The following is an 18,776-nucleotide window of genomic DNA, read 5'->3' as shown; positions in this document are numbered from 1 at the left end:
TTGAGTTATTTAGTTTACCTACTCAAATACATAGCTGCATTTGTCCCAGAAAGGACAAAACATTTTCACAGATAATATTATGCAATTAGATAATATAAATTAAAAATAGCGCAAAGAAGTAATAAAATCAGTAATGGGGACTAAAAATGAAAGATGTATTAGCCAGTCAATCCCAGTTATCTCTGTGAGGGATTATTGATCCTTGCTAGGGAGAGTAATTCAACATTGCAACTAAGGGTTTTGTGTTTTTTTTTTAAGATATATTAAGTCCAGATAGGCGGACTCCTGTTATTCTGTCTACTGCAACTTCAGCAGGTTGCCCATGTAAAATTATTTCCCAAAGAATGTTTTATGAAGGGCCAAGGGTCATGTCACTCATTAGAGAAACTTCGCTCATCAACTATTTGTCACCAGTTTTTTGACACTAGGAATATTAAATTCAGATGAATTTGAAAAATGACTTAAAACCCTATTGCCCAAAATATTATTCTAGGAGGCTATATCTTATGATCAAGCCATTAAAAAGATTTGACCAAGACAAAAATGTTCAGCAATTGAAGCTCCTATAAATGGGTTGTGTGTGAAAGTACAACTGTTGCTCAGTAGCTTGGTGTGCTAATAATATCTTGTGTTTCTTTAGCAGTGGAGTTATTTTGGTAATGCTTATTTGCAATGGTCACTGTGAATCTGCTCTGGATGGAGACTCACGTTAACTGCCAGCAAATTGCATGAAATCTCATCTTGTATGTCTTCTTTTCTGTGTTTTCTTTCCTTTTCCTATACTTGCTACTTTGCCCGTTATTAATAGGATCAACTTAAGTGCACAACGAGTCATGCCTGTACCATGATGTCAGCTCCTATCTTCATTTTACTGCAAGTTTTCATGTGGTGTGGATGGTCAGTCACTTTCTCTAATTTTTCTTAGTTTTTGTTTTTGGCTTGAAATTTTAGAAAATCACCCATATTCCTAAATCTGCGATATTAATGTTCCTGAAACCAGGTTATTAAAATCTCAGGACCAATGTTGTTGTTTTGTAAATAGCTGATTTCAAATGGCATGTACATTTCTAATCCTAAATGAAACATATTCAATATTTATGTAAAAATCATTTTTCATAAAGTTTTTGTGTAAAAATTGTCATTGCAGAGACAGATATACAGGCTTCATGGTATTTTATGAGAACTACCTAATGACAATTTTTAGAGGTGGTTATCTCAATTTATTTACAAAAGATGCTAACACAAATTTAATGCACTCTTTCAATTCCTTTCAGATTTTTCTACTTTTTAAAATAAATCTGACTTAAATAACTTTTTAGATTTTTACTCCCAAAATATTCTTATTGAAATATTTTAGAATAAGTGCTTCTAGTTTCTAAGTTCATTTTATTTAATATACATTATCTAGCCCAAAATTATTAATTAATCTTTTAAGAAATTTCTGAGTTCTCTATTCAATACTACTAAAGAGATGTTTTGGGTCTTGGATTTGCATTTAGTTCTTCATTTACTGTTTTGCAATTTCTTTTCTAATGCTCTGGAATCATCATGATTGTGTTACTAGAGCACACACTTTTGTGTCATTGGTTTCCAGGTAGTCATTGATTAGGAAGCCACTAGATGGAGATGTGGCCATTACTATGAATGGAGTGAATTCACAGGCAGGGGTGATAGAGGGTGGGGAGTAGAATAGCAGAGGGAGTCTCAGAAAATAACCACAAGTCTTCTGGCATAATAAAAGAATGGTTTTCATGGCAAAGGACTCCAAAGTAAGGAAACGTTGCCTTAATATCTTCATATACACATTTTAAAAATTGATATATAGGCAATTATTTGAATTATTATTGATTCCTTAAAGAAGTTCATAGGTAGTCAACCATTACACAAGAAAAGTGTAATAAAATTATATTTCTATAATTGTCCTTATTTTCCCTTTTGATTCAAAAGCTTACTTCTGTCAATCATAGAATTTTTAGATAAGATTTATAGGTTATCAGTTACACTAAAAAATATATAAGTATTGCTCTTGAGTAGGCCAGCTCTCTTTTTACCTTTCTGTTAAAAACTTATAGCAACGGCTGGGTGCAGTGGTTCAAGCCTATAATCCCAGCACTTTGGGAGGCTGAGGTGGGTGCATCACCTGAGGTCAGGAGTTCGAGACCAGCCTGGGCAACCTGGTGAAACCCCATCTCTACTAAAATACAAAAATTAGCTGGGCATGGTGGTCCCAGCTACGCCAGAGGCTGAGGCAGGAGAATTGCTTGAGCCTAGGAGGTGGAAGTTGCAGTAAGCTGAAATCGTGCCACTGCACTCCAGCCTAGACCACAGAGCTAGACTCCATTTCCAATATATATATATATATATATATAGAGAGAGAGAGAGAGAGAGCTCTATATAGAGCTCTCTCTCTATATATATATAGAGAGAGCTCTATATAGAGCTCTATATAGAGCTCTATATAGAGCTCTCTCTCTCTCTCTCTCTATATATATATATATATATAGCAACAGTGACTTTAAAGTCTTTTAGTGACTTTAAAATCTTTTTAACCTAAGACCACCCCCCCCCCCACCACCACCAAAATAACATTTTCCTATTATGGTACTTTCCTTGAACCATAATTATAAATCTATCATGGCAATAATTATATATCACCATGGACTCAACTAGGATGTTTATGTACCAGATAATATGCTTTATAAATTGTGTTTGCATAAAATAATAAATTTCTCAATGGACAATTATTGACTTGCTTTACTTCTTTGATTAATAAATGTTAGCTTTTTCATTTGCTTGAGTTTTGATGAAGTCCTCATGGTATGGAGCTTCATAATTGTAGAAGTATAATCTAAATTGTAGAAGTATAATCTATATCCTTCTGATCTCCAAAAAGAAAACACTTGAGATTCCTTTATATTATTGTATCAAAGGAATATATAATATCAATGATGTATATTTTACATTAACAAGATATGCTTTCAGTATTTAAAAACACAGTTATCAGTATAGAACAGTGAATCCACCTAGTGCTATTTGAATGTTGATATAATGATATCAAAGGAAGTATTATTTTCTCTGAAACAATTAAGTTGAAAAAAATCATTACAAAAAATACTGAAATGTTAGTTGGCAGTTGCTTCCCACATTAAGGACCATAAAGGTTATGGTCTATGCTCCAATGTAGTCTGGCTAAAACTAGCAATTTCTGTTGGATTAGGTTCTGCTCACAAGCAAGGTAGAATGGTAGTGTAATCTCCAAAGCCTACCAAGGGGCCCTTATACCCTGTAGAGTCCAGAAGGATATAGATTATACAAAAACAGTTATGAAGCTCCATACCATGAGGACTTCATCAGAACTCAAGTGTTTAAACAAGTCTTTTTGATAACAAGTTTATGAAGACTCAAAAAGCTAACATTTATTAATCAAAGAAGTAAAGCAAGCCAATTCTGTCCATTGAGAAATTTATTATTTTATGCAAACCCAATTTATAAAGCATATTATTGGGTACATAATCTGTCTACATTTAAAGAGTTGAATAAATATACTACCTACCTATCTCACGAGTTAATGTGTAAGAGTGTTAAGGTGACATGTAGGAGAACAAATTATTTGCTAGGGGCATTATTCCTATTATTATGCAGTATCTACATGCCTAAAAAATTTTAAATACAGATTTTCTTCAAAGTTGCTGGTGGTAACTTTAGTACAGACTTACCTGAATTCAAAAGTTAGTCCATGATTTGATGGCTGTCTTCACCAGTGATTTGCATTTTGAAGGAAATTAAATGATGGCTATAATTCAGAAAAAAAGATCAAAAACCTTTTAGCCAAATGACCAGAACATTTTCTTTTGAAACATGTACTTCTAAATTTAATAAATTAAAAATTATTAAGCTTGTACTGTATGCAATTAGTTGTCCCAGGTTCTGAATGGGGAAAGAAAGGCAGAGTAAGAGTTTAGCAACAGTAACTTCAAAAGATTTTAGCCACTGGTAACGCATGCTGTATAAAGAAAACTTTGGGGCAAAAACCATATGAATTTTACTATGGTTTAGATTTTTTAAAGAGTAATGAGAAAGGAATAAAGAATTCTTAGTTGATATCTTTAATAACACAGTCTTTTAAGAGAGGTTCCCCTATAAGGAAGTCTAATAAAATTAGTTTTATCATATTTTAAAATAAATATATATATAATATTGGCACTGCATTCTTTTTCCATTTTAATGTTCTAAACTGAAAGTACCAATCTCTTATTTTCTACTTAAATAATCATTTAAAAATCAGACCGATTTATTATATCTGGTCATGGTGTCAGTGGGATTTCAGTCTCTATAGGACAGAAATAATGCTGAGTTCCTCCCACATCAGTGCATTTGTGTAGAATGTATGCCATAATAAGACTTGAAATGATTCTATGAAATACATTACATGGACTTGCACCATGCAAAATGCTTGGGAAGACATGATCAGGAAACTTAAAAGGCACATTTTTCAGTGTGAATTGACATGCACACCACAGGGAGCCCAAATAACTTATCTAAACTACCACCTCCCAAATAGAAACAGACATATCTCATCATCACACAGAGGAAATTAAACAAAAATTATATATAAAAATAAAAACAGTGAAATAAGGGCCAAAGAGAATATTTTTCTTTCCATAACACATTTGTAGAGTATAAAGATGACAAAATATGTTATTAATACACAAACGGGTCTTGTGTGGTAATTTTTATTCAAATTAACACTTAATCATAACTGGGGAGTACTCCTGGTTAAGTGACAATAATTTCTTTAAGTTAATACCTCATAGTGTTTCTAACCAGTCCATGTGTGCTGCTTTATTGAGTACCTACTCTTCATTTATCAAATCGTTGCTATGTATCTAGCCACTCTTCTGTGTATGAAATACATTTATATAAAGTATTTGTTTTTTTTTAATCTGATATTCAGTTGTTACTGGTACCCTGTTTTTTATCTGTTTACCCTACCTGGAGAGAAAAGCATCTGAACAAAAAGAACAAACGCAAAGGCAGTAAACAGCTTGGCCTGTTGCAGAGAAAGCCAGTGTTATTGAAGCAGAGTGAGTAGGCGGGAGAGGAGAAGGTGGGAAGATGAGACAGCCAGGCTCCAGACCTCATAAGGCTTTGTAGACCTCAATAAAGAATGTAGATTTTGCTCTGAGAATGATGAGAAATGTCAAGCAGGGAGTGAAAGAATGTATGGTGTTAAGAAGACTGCTTTTTGGAGAAGCGTTTATAAAAGGGCAGAGTAGAAGCCATGGGACAAGTGAGACAGCTTTTGCAAAAGTGGAAGCAAGAAGTAATGGTGACTTGGACCTGCAGTAGTGACAAGCAGTAAGTTTGGGGATGTATTTTGAAGCTAGAGTTAGAGGATGGATTCCCAGCTGAAACCCCCACTCTGCAAAAAATATAAAAAATTAGACAGGTGTGGTGGTGCACACCTATAGTCCCAGCTACTTGGGAGGCTGAGGTGGGAGGATCACCTGAGCCCAGGGAGGTCAAGATCATGCCATGCTATTTACTGATACCAGAAGAATTATATTAGGGGCAAGTCAAGTTTGAAATCCCTATGAGACATACAAGAGGAGAAAGGTAGAGATCAATGAATACACAGACCAGAGGAGAATACAGGATTGAACATACAAAAGAGTGAGTTATTAGGAAACAGATAAAATTAAAGCCATAGGACTGGGGATTAGATCATCTAGGAACAAAGTGTAAAGGAAGAAGAAGAAAGGAGAGAGAAGTAACACCTGGAAAAGTCTAACATTTTAGAGAGCATGAAAGAAAGGAGGTCAAGCCAAGGAGAGAGACAGAAGTTTCAAGAAAAACCAGAAGAGTACATTAGCCAAAGGTACATGAGAACGTATTTCAAGGAGACAATGTCATATATTTGTCAAATGCTTCTGAAAGGTCAAATAGGATGAAGACTAAGAATTGATTATTTTATGATTCTATTTAGATTTGGGATGTAAATTGATTGAAACCAAAATTTTTTCATAGATTCTTTTCTCCCAGCTTTCTTTCTTCTTAACAAAATAGTTCTGCTGCCTTAAAATACAATTAAAGAAATAATTTTATTTACTATGTGGCAGCACTGTATTAAATCCTGGTGAACAAAAAGAGCCAAAGTTCTTATTCTTTGGGAGCTTAGAATCTTTGTAAAATTATCCTGAAAAAAAATTGTTTGACCTATTATTTTGATTCTTAGAACATCTACCTTGGATTAGCAGATTCTTTAAAGATGTTGAAATATATGGTCTTTCAAATAATCCCATCAGAAAGTGGGCAAAAAACATGAATAGACAGTTCTCAAAAAATGATATACAAATGGCCAAAACATATGAAAAATTGCTCAACATCACTAATTATCAGGGAAATGCATGTTAAAACCACAATGTGATACCACCTTACTCCTGCACTAATGGCCATAATAAAAAAAATAATGGATGTAAAAAAAAAAAAAAAAAAACCACTTTGTACACTGCTGGTGGGAATGTAAACTAATACAACCACTATGGAAAACAGTATGGTGATTCCTTAAAGAATGAAAAGTAGAACTACCATTTGATCCAGTAGTCCCACTGCTGTGTGTCTACCCTGAGGAAAAGAAGTCATTTTATGAAAAAGACACTTGCACATGCATGTTTATAGCAGCACAATTCAAAAGTGCAAAAATGTGGAACCAACCTAAATGTCCATCAACCAATGATTAAAGAAAATGTGGTATATATACAGCATGGAATACAACTCACCCATAAAAAGGAATGAAATAATGGCATTTGCAGCAACCTAGATGGAGTTGGAGACCATTTTTCTAAGGGAAGTAACTCATGAATGGAAAACCAAATATTGTATGTTCTAACTTCTAAGTGGGAGCTAAGCTATAAGGATGCAGAGGCATAAGAATGATATAATGGGCTTTGGGGACTTGGGAGGAATGGGGGTAAGGGATAAAATACTACATACATTCGGTGCATTGTACACTGTTTGGGTGACAGGTGCACCAAAATCTCAGAAATCACCACTAAAGAATTATCCATGTAACCAAAACCACCTGTTCCCCAAAATCTATTGGAATAAAATTTAAAAATAAGGAGGTTTTTAAAAATGAAATTCACTATGTTAAAAGGAATTAAAGGATGTGGAAAATGTTATCAAATATAGAACCTAGGAATAAAAGATGAATAATACTTTACTTTTGCATTAAGAGGGAACTAAATGAGCTACCACTAGACTGGGGAGTTAATGTGAGTATATTCATTCTAATATTTCTTGGTTGTCTCAAGACAAATCTCTTCCTAGCTTAGCTCTTTATTTTGGATATATATTTGCAAAGCAAAATCCTATATGTGTCCAAATAATGTATTTGAACCAACATAAACAATGGTTCAAATACATTATTCCCATTTTACTTTAATTCTTGATGAAGGTCCAGATGCTATGATTGCACTCTATGTTGAGCCTTATAAATTGTATAAGAAGTATGGGAAATGGAAATGTATTTATTTTACCAGTCCCCAACTTTACCATATGGAGCATAGTTGCTAAAATCATAATTCTTGGGAATTATAAAACCTACTATTAAATTTTACATTTATTTCTTGCATTTATAAATATATAGGATTTTTGATACTGTGAAAGTTTTTTCTTTAAAATTAGTATATTATTCAAACAGCATTTATTATTTTCTTTCATAATCATCAAAAGCTACAACTAAAAATTTAAAGCATTTGTCAAATGATGCTAGGGAAATTCCTCAATGATAAAATCTAGGAGAAAGTAATTTATTTGGATTTCAATTAAAGCAGTTTTATAAGGTAAGTTCAGAAAGTGAACTAAATATGGATTACTCTGAAAGATGTGTTACTAAATATTTTTCAAGATTTTTAGATTTTTCTTTTTCTGTTCTTTTTTTTTTTAACAACAGGAGGATTATACTGACTGTGGTGGTGTTTCTGGATTAAATCCCTCCCTGTGGTATATCATTGGAATCCAGTTTCTACTACTTTGGCTGGTATCTGGCAGCACACACCGCCTGTTATGACCTTCTAAAAACCAAATCTGCATAGTTAAACTCCAGACCCTGCCAAAACATGAGCCCTGCCCTCAATTACAGTAACGTAGGGTCAGCTATAAAATCAGGCAAACATTAGCTGGGCCTGTACCATGGCATAACACTAAGGCGCAGACTCCTAAGGCACCCACTGGCTGCATGTCAGGGTGTCAGATCCTTAAACGTGTGTGAATGCTGCATCATCTATGTGTAACATCAAAGCAAAATCCTATACGTGTCCTCTATTGGAAAATTTGGGAGTTTGTTGTTGCATTGTTGGTGATTACATGTGAAAGGGTTCCCCATACAATTGTTTATGAACCATAAGAAATGTCTTGATATTGACCTGGAATTTTGACTTGCTGCAATTTTACTAAGAAAATCTCTAAGGGGAAAGAAATTATTTTTGCCTTCACTTATTCTTCTGTTAAAAGTTAATTCCTGCTTTAAGTAGCAATTATTGAAATATATAGAGAAAGAGAGAATTAACATTGGTCTAAATTGTTGAAATATAAATAATGGCTAATTTTCTATGAAAAATTTGCCATGAATAAAATGCCTTATGAAGAACGGCTTCTTTGCCAAAAATAAAACACAATTGATGACCAATTCAATTTTGATGGGGTAATGAATTGATGGTTTGAAAATAGTAACTAAGAAATCATTAAACTAAAGGTGCTTGAGGGAGAAATTAGAATATGTGACATATTTCCTCATAAATGTAAGCAAGCCCTTAATAAATGCTTTGATGTAATGTTCCTTTTGTTCACAGTACAGTTATGTAGTGCTAGCCAGATATTTAAAAATGCTCTAAGAAAAGCTTGTCAGGGGGGAGGGGGAAATGTTTTTCTTGTGATAAATGAACTTTGGTTTACCAAGGGTATTTTGCATGATGCTGCTGCTATTTTAACTTTTCAGTTGTTTTTTCTCTTACTGTAGAGTGTAGTCATTGAAAAGTTAACTGAGTGATATTGTTATGTAAGAATCTGAACCTTGCAGTGTAAATGCACTTAAGTCATCTTTAAAATGTTGTTAAACTACTCTGAATATACTGTGCAATGTAAATGCTGAATGATTGGGGTTAGATAAATGGTGAAATGAGAATTAATGAATTTTATACAGATTCGTGCTTTCGCCTGATAACCTATGTACAGATATTTTAAGTACATAAATCAGATTTGACACATTTATTTTTTGAAAAGTACATATATGTTCTCAATGAAGATTCATCCTAGGTTTCCTCTTTGTTCGTTTCAATAGTAGCACATACAATCCAAAAGTTCCTGCTACTGCTGCTTTTGCCCTTCCATTTTAAATGGTATGATCGTTTGGCCAAAATTTCCATGCAAGTTGATAAGGGTTTTACAATAATCTGAACAAATAGGAAACCTTGAATCTCTATGTATGCACATGAATACTTGATTGTGAATAATAAAAGTTGTTTTTTATACAGCCTCATTGGTGAAAATGGTTAGTGTAGTAAATCAGATATTTCATTATAGACTAATATGGTAGCAGATTATTTATGCTTTTAAAAATTATTTTCTGGAGCAAACAGTATTTGAAGAAAAGGTAAAAACTATGAATGTGTAATTCTAAGAATAGTTAATAATTTTACTGAAGGCTGAACGTATGCAGATATTTTTTATGATAAAATGCAGTTTTTCTTTTTTTGGAACATGCCAATTACTGGCATGTGTATATGCTGGAAATTTTGTTACATATCCTTTTTAAGTCAAAGTTATTAACATTATCCAGCATGCTTTCATATGCTCCACATATCAAAGATATAACCAATAATTTAACGTAGCTTAAAAGATAATATTTGTTTTGTTTTTAGCTTTGCATACATTTGTAATTCCCTCCCACCACCAATATACCTTAGGTACCATTTGTGTACATTTCTTTATTTAAGATTTTTTTTTTCAATAAAAAGGGGGGGGGGAAATGGAATCACTTTGCCAACTATTGTTCTAAGAGTTGACATCAGTTACCATTTCTAATGCATTGTTGTGATTTTGTAGTGTCATTCATAACTGGTATTGACATTTTAGAAAACACCAAAGTGATTTAAAATATATGTGGGGAAAAAAACTTCTCACTCTAGTAACAATGTTTAAATCATGTTGTTTGTTAAATATTTAAAAGTTATTGTTCAATTTTTGCTAGACTATCTTAAATCATGATAGTGTTGGGAAGGGGGTATCAAAATATAAAATTGTTAGTTTGTGTATATAAACAATGCACATTAAAACAATTGAATTGCTTCCAGCATACAACAAACTACCTTAAAATTATGTTCAAAATCTATTAAATATATTTTCATGGCTAATGTCGAGTATATGTTTTCATCAATTACATTGTTATTGTATTAATCGCGGTTAAACTTGGCATCTCTTGGCAGGATCCTATTTAATTTCTGTTGCCATCAAAATATATTTATATGCATGAGTTTTGCTATAAACCTTTATTTTCTGCTATAAAGTTATATATTATGACAACCACAAATGCAATTACAAATTGGGTAAGAACAAGCTGAATAAAAGTTGTTCCCATGACTAATACTAGTCTTCATGCTTTTAGCATATTTTTTAAGACAGTAACACTCATCCCATCAAATTATTATATTACATTTAGTATTTTTCTGAGTTATGTTGACAAGAACTTAAATTATAGCCTGTTATTAATATTGATTTCCAACAACTGAACAGTACAACAGATCAATAAAAAAGTTTATACACTGCTTTAACTAATTTTTGTTATACTCATGTGGCTTAGTGTAGTTAGTCACTAAAACAGAGTTCAAGTGAGCTTGGCAATGGTGTTGAGTAACAGGAAAGAATTTTGCATTAATGATTTCTTTTTATTTTCCTCATTTAAACAACCAGCATTACTGCCAAACACCAACCGTGGTCCATATTTGTAACAGGTTTTTAACATGACATAGTTAGCAAGTTAGATTGAAGAGATTTTTAGGTCCTGGGCCTATAAGATTTTAGTATGATCTTTTTTCATGTTTCTAATGCTTGAGGTGTTACTGCTTAACTTGGAAAAAAAAAAAAACAGTGTTCCTGCCATTTGTAAGTTTTCCTATAATATTCCTTTTATTAACTTTAAAACTGGCCTTATCGGGTTCAAATAGGCAGTATCCCTTTTAAGTGACCTTTGCAACCCAAGTGTTACTTGCTTATTTGATGCTGTCTTGTATTTTAAATCTCATTTAAATCTTTGTCTGTGACCAACAAAGCTTAAGATTTTGTCTTCATTTAAAACTCTGAATCTATTCCATTGATCATGTTAGACGTTCAAATGTTTAATGGTATAGTCTGACCTAGTGAAACAAAATGGATGTTGTTACTTTTTTTAAAGAATAGAATGAAATGACTATTTCACTTGCCCAAAATTTTAAATATTTTTTCATCTAAACTTGTATTGTTTCCCATAGCAGAATGTCAATATTCACAGTACATTTCTGTAAAGAGCAAACCAATATAATGTTTTGAGTGTTGAAAAAAATTCCAGATTTTTGAAGAATTAGACAACTCTTCATCTACCTTATTTCTAGTTCACACCGTTATCTCAAATTCCACTGAAACTAATGGGATACTGTCTTGTGTAGATGCCAGTTGAGTTTATAATGTGACCTAGTAAAGCTGTCTGTCTTTTTTGTTGTGTTGTATGAGTGTCGGATCATGCTTTTAGGAATACTTTTATTAAAATGGTGTGCATCCATGCAAAAGGCCAACTGGCTTTTGTGAACAATAGATCTTTTCTCCCCTTTATTTTGTTCTCTTGACACTTTTGTGAAAATTACCTAGCCTGATAAAAACATTTTGTAAAAATTTGTATAATACTGTTATAAAATATTTATAATCCCAGAAAATGTTGTGTTAAATCTTGTGCAAAAACAGTATATTCAGAATAAAAGTTTATCATTTAAAGTCACCACGCGGTTTGGGTTTTCTGCTTTTTAAAAGATGCAGTTGGAAGAGACAGATGGCTCTGTCATAAGTAATTTTAAGAGAGAATTCTGGATTGTGGAAATAAAAGTTGGGATTAAATAGTGCTTTTACAATTAAAAACCTCAACTCACACAAATACAGTCAATCCTTGAACAACATATGTTTGAACCGCATGGATATACTTATATGTGGATTTTTTTCAACCAAATGCAGATTGAAAATACAGTATTTGCAAGATGGAAAACCCACATATACCAGGTGCCTACTTTCTCTATACTCAGATTCTGCGGGGCCAGTTTCCAGACTTGACTTGAGTATGCATTGATATTTTGATACACGTGGGCATCCTGAAACTAATCCCCCCCACGCACAGAGGGACGACTGTCAATTCACTCGCAATGCCTTTACTTAAGTAAGTCTAGCCTTCTAACATGCCTTCTCCATCAATCAAGGCATTTAGGAATGTACTTCATCAGACTTTGGACTTCTTTTATAAAAAAAGTTCCCTAGGCAAAAGTAATGTTTCCGTGTTTCTTTAAAGACCTCAGAAAAGTAGGTTAAAAGAAACAAGTTAGAGTATCTGAAATGTGCTTATCTTCTATGCATCTAACATTTGAACAGCAGCTGAGACAATGAAGTATAAAGAATTTTCCCTAAAAGCCCTATTAGATTCCTTTTACACTTATACCAGCTTACAACCTGACTTCCTATGCTCACGTGATAAACTGATGAGCCTGATGTTATATGGAATCTAGTATAACGTAGGCCTACTCATCTTTTTTTCCTCTGGAGAATTTGAAAAATACCTACGTATGGGTGGAATGTAGTATGTGGGTACCCGTGATGGTGATTACTGGAAAATCTGACCCCTATGTATGTCTGATAAAGACATTTTAACAGGAAAGAAAAAAAAAACTACACGAAAGTGTAACGTAGATTACATTTGTTTTTTGAACATCTGGATTCATTCTATACCAATTTATCTCTTCAATTTTCTTTCCCCAGAGACCTTCATTTCCTCTATCAATCATTTTGATCCCACTCCTGCCTCTTCTCTTGGGACCTTGCTTCATCAGTTCTCCTTTCTCAAGCATATTCCGTCCCCCTTCTCAGCAGGCTTCTTTCCCTCTGGTCTAAAGTCATTTGGAACACCTCTATCTAAAACAAACTGAACAATCAAACATCCACCCCTGCCTATTAACCCTATTACTTCCTAGATTTATAAACCTAGAATTATTTATTTGTACATCCACAGACATATATTGGTAGTCTTTTCTCCTTGGTGTTATATTCAAGTAGGTCTTAGAATTTTAGATCTTTAAGACACATTACCTCTGACCACCAGATTTCACTACTGCTGAAAATTTTTAATTATTGGTATGAGGTCCTAATAAATTCAAGTTCTTGGCTATTTCTCAATTCCTAAATGTTTTTGTATCTCAAAGTGGAGTTCTCCACCAGAGCACCTATATACTTTCCTATAAATTGCTATACAACTCAAAAATGCTGTTTTATATTTAATAAGTGGACTGTTTAAAAATGTATTTGAGAAGAAAATTTAATATCACTACCATAATTTGAAAATGAATATAACTTGCCCAATTTAGTAAGTATGTCACATTAAAGTAGGTTCATAGCTACTGCGATAAGAAGAAATGAACAAACTCACTCAGCATATGCCAGTTGTCAAATGTGCCACATTTAATAAAATGCTTCATCAATGCATTTATTATGAAAGTTTAGGAAGTTTTTGCATAAAATGTAAACCTGGACCCAAATATCAGACTGTATACTTTAGTTATTAATATGTTAAAAATGTATACTCATGAAATTTTGTCAAAGTTTGGCTTTTCTTAGATGTGTAGAATTTTCCCCCAAATGATTTATTATGTAATAGTTTTGGGTCATTTGAAACATTTTCTTTTTTTTAATCTAAAAAATAAGTTTATTATGAACTTTATGTGGGAAGGGTGAATGATTTAAAACATTTCTTATACTGTAGTATGAAGTTTCCATGAAAAAAAAAATGCTCAAGATTTAAAAAAAATAGCTAATGCATTATAAGACAGAGAGCTTATGCAATTCTAAGTGCTTTCTTTTCACATGAAGCAGCCCAGAGGAGTTAAGTCCTGTCCAAGGCCACCAGCTCCTTTTGCCAAAACTGGACTAGGAACTCAAGTTGGCTGACTGTTAGTAACTTCCCTAGAGACAGTGATTCCAGCTCTCCAACATATTGATATAAGGACAATGTATGTATAGGTCGGAGTAAGATGCAGGCAAGGTTGCCAATTTTCTGTATTAGGAGGAATTCCCTTTTCCAGATATTCTTATTTCCCCTGTTTGAGGAAAAATGACGTTTTGTGAAAGTATGGCATCACTGATTATTGTAAACAGCAAATTAAAGAGTTAGCAAACTTATGTTACTTGTCATTACTTCAGTTAGCAAACTTATGTTAGTTGTCATTACTTCTGTTACCCTCACTTCTTTTTTATTTTATAATTATAGTGACCTGTAAAATTTCTCAATCCAGGAACTATAGTACTACCCTGGTCCACATTGTGAATGCAGTGTAGCCACGTGGTCACTGGAATTCCTTACTTCAATTTAAAACCTGACTTCACCACTTACTAGCTATGGAATCACGGACAAGTTACATAATATCTGAAAGCCTCAGTTTCCTCATTTCTAAAATAAAAATAACAGTAACTACATTGAAGGATTACCATGATGATTAAGTGATGAAATTAATGTAAATAATCTAGCATAGAGGCCAGCATTGTGTTAACCCTCATCAATGCCATACATTATTATGAATTGTTATCATGACAATCATCTTCCTAATACAGTCTTCATTTTGGGCTGAAGCGCTAAAGATCCTAATTATCTACATGCATCCATCTGTTTTGTGTTGTATAAGGGAATACCTGAGTCTGGGTCATTTACAAAGAAAAGATGTTTATTTTGGCTCATGGTTCTGCATACTGTACAACAAGCATAGCACCAGCATCTGCATCTGCTCAATCATGGCAGAAGGCAAAGGGGGAGCAGGCATGTCACATGGCAAGAGAAAGAGAGAGGCTAGGCTCTTTTAAACAACCAGCTCTCGCATGAACTAACAGAGCAAAAATTCACTTATTACCGTGAGGAGGGTACCAAACCATTCATGAAGGATCAGCTCCCATGACTCAACTCCCAGCAGGCCTGACCTCCAACACCGGGGACTACAAATCAACATGACATTTGGAGAGGACAAATCTCCAAACTATATCACTATACCATTAGTGTGTAATTTAAATATTTTTTTTAGTTTTAAACTTTTAGGTTCAGGGGTATATGCGCAGGTTTGTTATATAGGTAAGTTGCATGTCCCAGGGTTTGTTTTACAGATTATTTCATTACCCAGGTAATAAGCATAGTACCCGATGAGTAGTTTTTCAATCCTTTTCCTCCTCTTACCCTCTAGCATCAAGTAGAGCCCACTGTCTGTTGTTCTCTCCTTTGTGTCTATGTGTACTCCATGAAACATGCATTTATTCTTTATTCAACTGAAGTGTTAGACGTGGACCCTTTATGCAAGATAAAAATAGTTCCTTTCCTTGAGGGACTACTGGCTGAGAATATTGAAAATATAATAAATATTTACAATAGTGAGATGAGTGCTATTGTGTAGGAAATAAATGTTATTATAGGAGCTTACAGAAAAGTAACCTAGCAAGACTAGGCTGGCCAGAGAAGGCTGTCATGGTCTTAAGCTGAAGGAAAGAGGGGGCAATACTGTAAGAAATGGAGAAGAGTTGTGTGAAAAGAGATGCACCCAGGGAACTAGAAGTAGCTGAATGTGACAGTTCAGTCTGGCTGAAGGGATGGGCGACTGAAGATGAAGTGGAAGATGCCGCTGGAGAGATAAAGAACCAGGGCCTGAAACTCTTTCTGAATCACATTTGGGTATTTAGGTAACTGAAAGCCACTGAAGAGTTTTAGGCAGAGAACAGTATGATCATATTTGCATTTTAGGACAACCACTCTGGGTGAAATACGTGTTATTGATAGAAGAACACCACAGATAAGGAGACCACTTAGGAGCCTACCATCAAGGTGTGAAACTTTTGTTAACTGGTAGGAAGGTAGATAGAGAAAAGTGGACTGATCTTTGAAATATTTAGAAGAAAAAAAGGAGAAGACTTTATGATTCACTGGTTATATTGAAAAAAAAAGGGAGGAAACAGAATTACTCTCTGGATTCTGAAGTTTAGCATCCTGGCTAGCAGTGCAGTCCCCCAAGTTCGGGGGAGAAAGGAGGATGCCCAAGGCATTGGTGAGGTAGACGGGGCAAATCCAGAGGAGAAAATTAAAAATTGCACTTCAGAAATATTGTGAATGAGCCTTTGTACAGTGTTCAGGATATGAAGACAAGAAGATGCAAAGATGGGTGGGTCGCTGCTGCCCAAGAATATATACACTCAGTGTGATTCTTAACACTGACAGCATGTTAGAAATGCTTATTGGAAGTTTTGTTGGTTTGTTTTGTTTTATATATTGATACTTAGGTCCCACTCTAATTCAGAATCTCGAGTGTTTCCTGCAGCCAGGGTTACACTAGCCAGGAGGCTGTTAAGTGACAGGAGTGACGATTCAGAGGCAGGATGGTTCTGAATTATACTTTATAAGTATCTACATAAAATTTTTTGTTTCAATTTTAAATGAACACATTGAGTATATTTTAAAACACATTCTATAATCCCATTTTGATTGCATTATTTTTGAAGGCTTTTCTATTCATTTTTCTCTTTGGATCTGGATTCTATAGTTGGACATACCTGATAATCAGTAAAGTTCTCATTGATTGTGGTTGATATTTAGGACCAATATTAGGATAATTCTTTTTACTAGACATTCTATTCCTATTTAAGTCACATTAATAACATCAAATGTCTTATATAGTTGCACCACAGATTTCTATAAATATTATCAAACAAAAAGAAATTTGTCAATCAGATTCTTTCTTATGGTAAATGAAATACAGACATTTATGTATCCAAACAACAGAATAAAATTAGAAAATTACATGACTTGACAATATGTTTTTTTACATATCACTTTTAATTAAATAATGGCTATTTCTTGACACAATAAAAAGCTAATCAAAACTTAAAATCCCACTTAAAAGATGACTATTTCAGATTGATTGCAGGCTGCCTGCTCATCTTAATTTACAGGCCCTCAAAAAAATCTGACTGAGGCAAAAGAGACTGTGGTACATGAGAGAAGTTCCTGTCTCTACAGATTGCCTGGGGACATATCCCAGCTCCCAAACTTGGGCATGTTGTATGACACCTCAAAGTTTCTGTTCTTGCCTGATTTATTTTATTCACTCAATAAATATATATGTATAATAACAATGATTATAGTCACTACCTAATAGTCACTCAGGCCTCTTTCTTACCTGAGAAACTTAAACATTCTGATGCTGATGATTTTAGGAATGCCTAGAGAAACACGATCTGAAGAAGATTTCTAAGGTATAACAAACATTACCAAGATCTCAAAATTTTCTCTCTTCTGGGCACTGGAAATATAATGATGAGAAACACAAACACAGTGCAAGTTGCAGGAGACCATTGGGAGAGTATTCATCCAAAAATTGCACGAAGAGGCATATATTACTAACTCTAAAAAAGCACTATGCAATAAAAAGATCTTGGTAACAAGGAGTTGATGGCAGATGGAAGGAAAGAACCTGACGGGAAGTGACCTGGGTTTAGCAACTGAGCTGGGAAGAAGGTGGATGGACGATTCACACTGCCCTGGGTGTCTTCATCCAAATCTCAGCAACAATTAGACATCTGGAGCACAGTATATACAGACTAAGTAGTGGAGAAGCAGATGGCAATGTTAGCTCTGGGAGAATGTTTGACTTCAGCTAACAGCTTAGGGTATAAATGAAGAAATTTCTTCTCACTTATGGGCCAATACTTAAGTTTCCCTCAACAAAAATGCATTACCTCAACCATTTTCTTATTTCCTTTCATCAAAAACCTTTAATTTTCTCTGCTAAATTTCTACTTGTCCTCCTTTTCATCAGTCCTCAGTCTCATGAAATTTCATCTCAACCTCTCCTCCAAAACTGCTTTGGATGATTTCTTAATTGCTCATTCCAATCTCAATATATTCTGTCAGTTTCCCTCTGAAAACTCAGACTTCTCTAAGTCACAGGGCTTCACTGCCTTCTCACTCACTCTCTTCTCAAGATAGTCCGACTCATCTGCCCCTTAAATATTGGTGTTTATAAATTCTTTACCTATATGATTTTATTAAATGTTATGGTTTCCTATCTTCATTCTGGTCCAAATTCCCAATCGTCATTGGATACTCATACCTAGGAGTCTTAAATATATGACTAATCTAACATACCTAGAAAATAACTAACATCTTTCTCAATATCTCTTCCTCCTTTTGCCCTCTGTATCTCAGGACATAGTCAAAGAGGCAAAGTCAGCTAAGCTAGAAACTTTAGTGTCATTAAATGACCAAATTCTGACAAGCCTACACCTTAAATACCTTTTGATTTCCCACTACTTTCTACACCCACCACTACTTTCTTTCTTCAGACTTTTGTCAACTCCTGCCCAACCATTTAAATGATTCCCAACTGGTTTCCCCACTTCGGGTTTCTTTCCACTTCAACCCACCCCCATGGTACTTATTTTCTAAAATTTACCTCTGATCACATCTT

General features: G+C 34.0%; 1 protein-coding gene across 4 annotated transcripts in view; it reads left to right on the top strand.

Annotated features, from left to right (window-relative positions):
* Window positions 1-12,025, top strand: part of CACNA2D1 (calcium voltage-gated channel auxiliary subunit alpha2delta 1) — a 497,098-nt gene extending 485,073 nt beyond the window's left edge. For all 4 annotated transcript variants that reach the window (XM_008976325.4, XM_008976323.4, XM_008976324.4 and 1 more), the window contains one exon: window positions 7,955-12,025. In XM_008976325.4, the coding sequence (XP_008974573.1) occupies window positions 7,955-8,071 (117 nt within the window). In that variant the 3' untranslated portion in view covers window positions 8,072-12,025. The remainder of the gene's footprint in view (window positions 1-7,954) is intronic.
* Window positions 12,026-18,776: the final 6,751 nt, after the last annotated feature.

This window comes from Pan paniscus, chromosome 6, assembly GCF_029289425.2.
Source record: "Pan paniscus chromosome 6, NHGRI_mPanPan1-v2.0_pri, whole genome shotgun sequence".
In the NCBI taxonomy this organism is placed as follows: Eukaryota; Metazoa; Chordata; class Mammalia; order Primates; family Hominidae; genus Pan; species Pan paniscus.
This window is presented reverse-complemented; position numbering and strand designations above follow the sequence as displayed.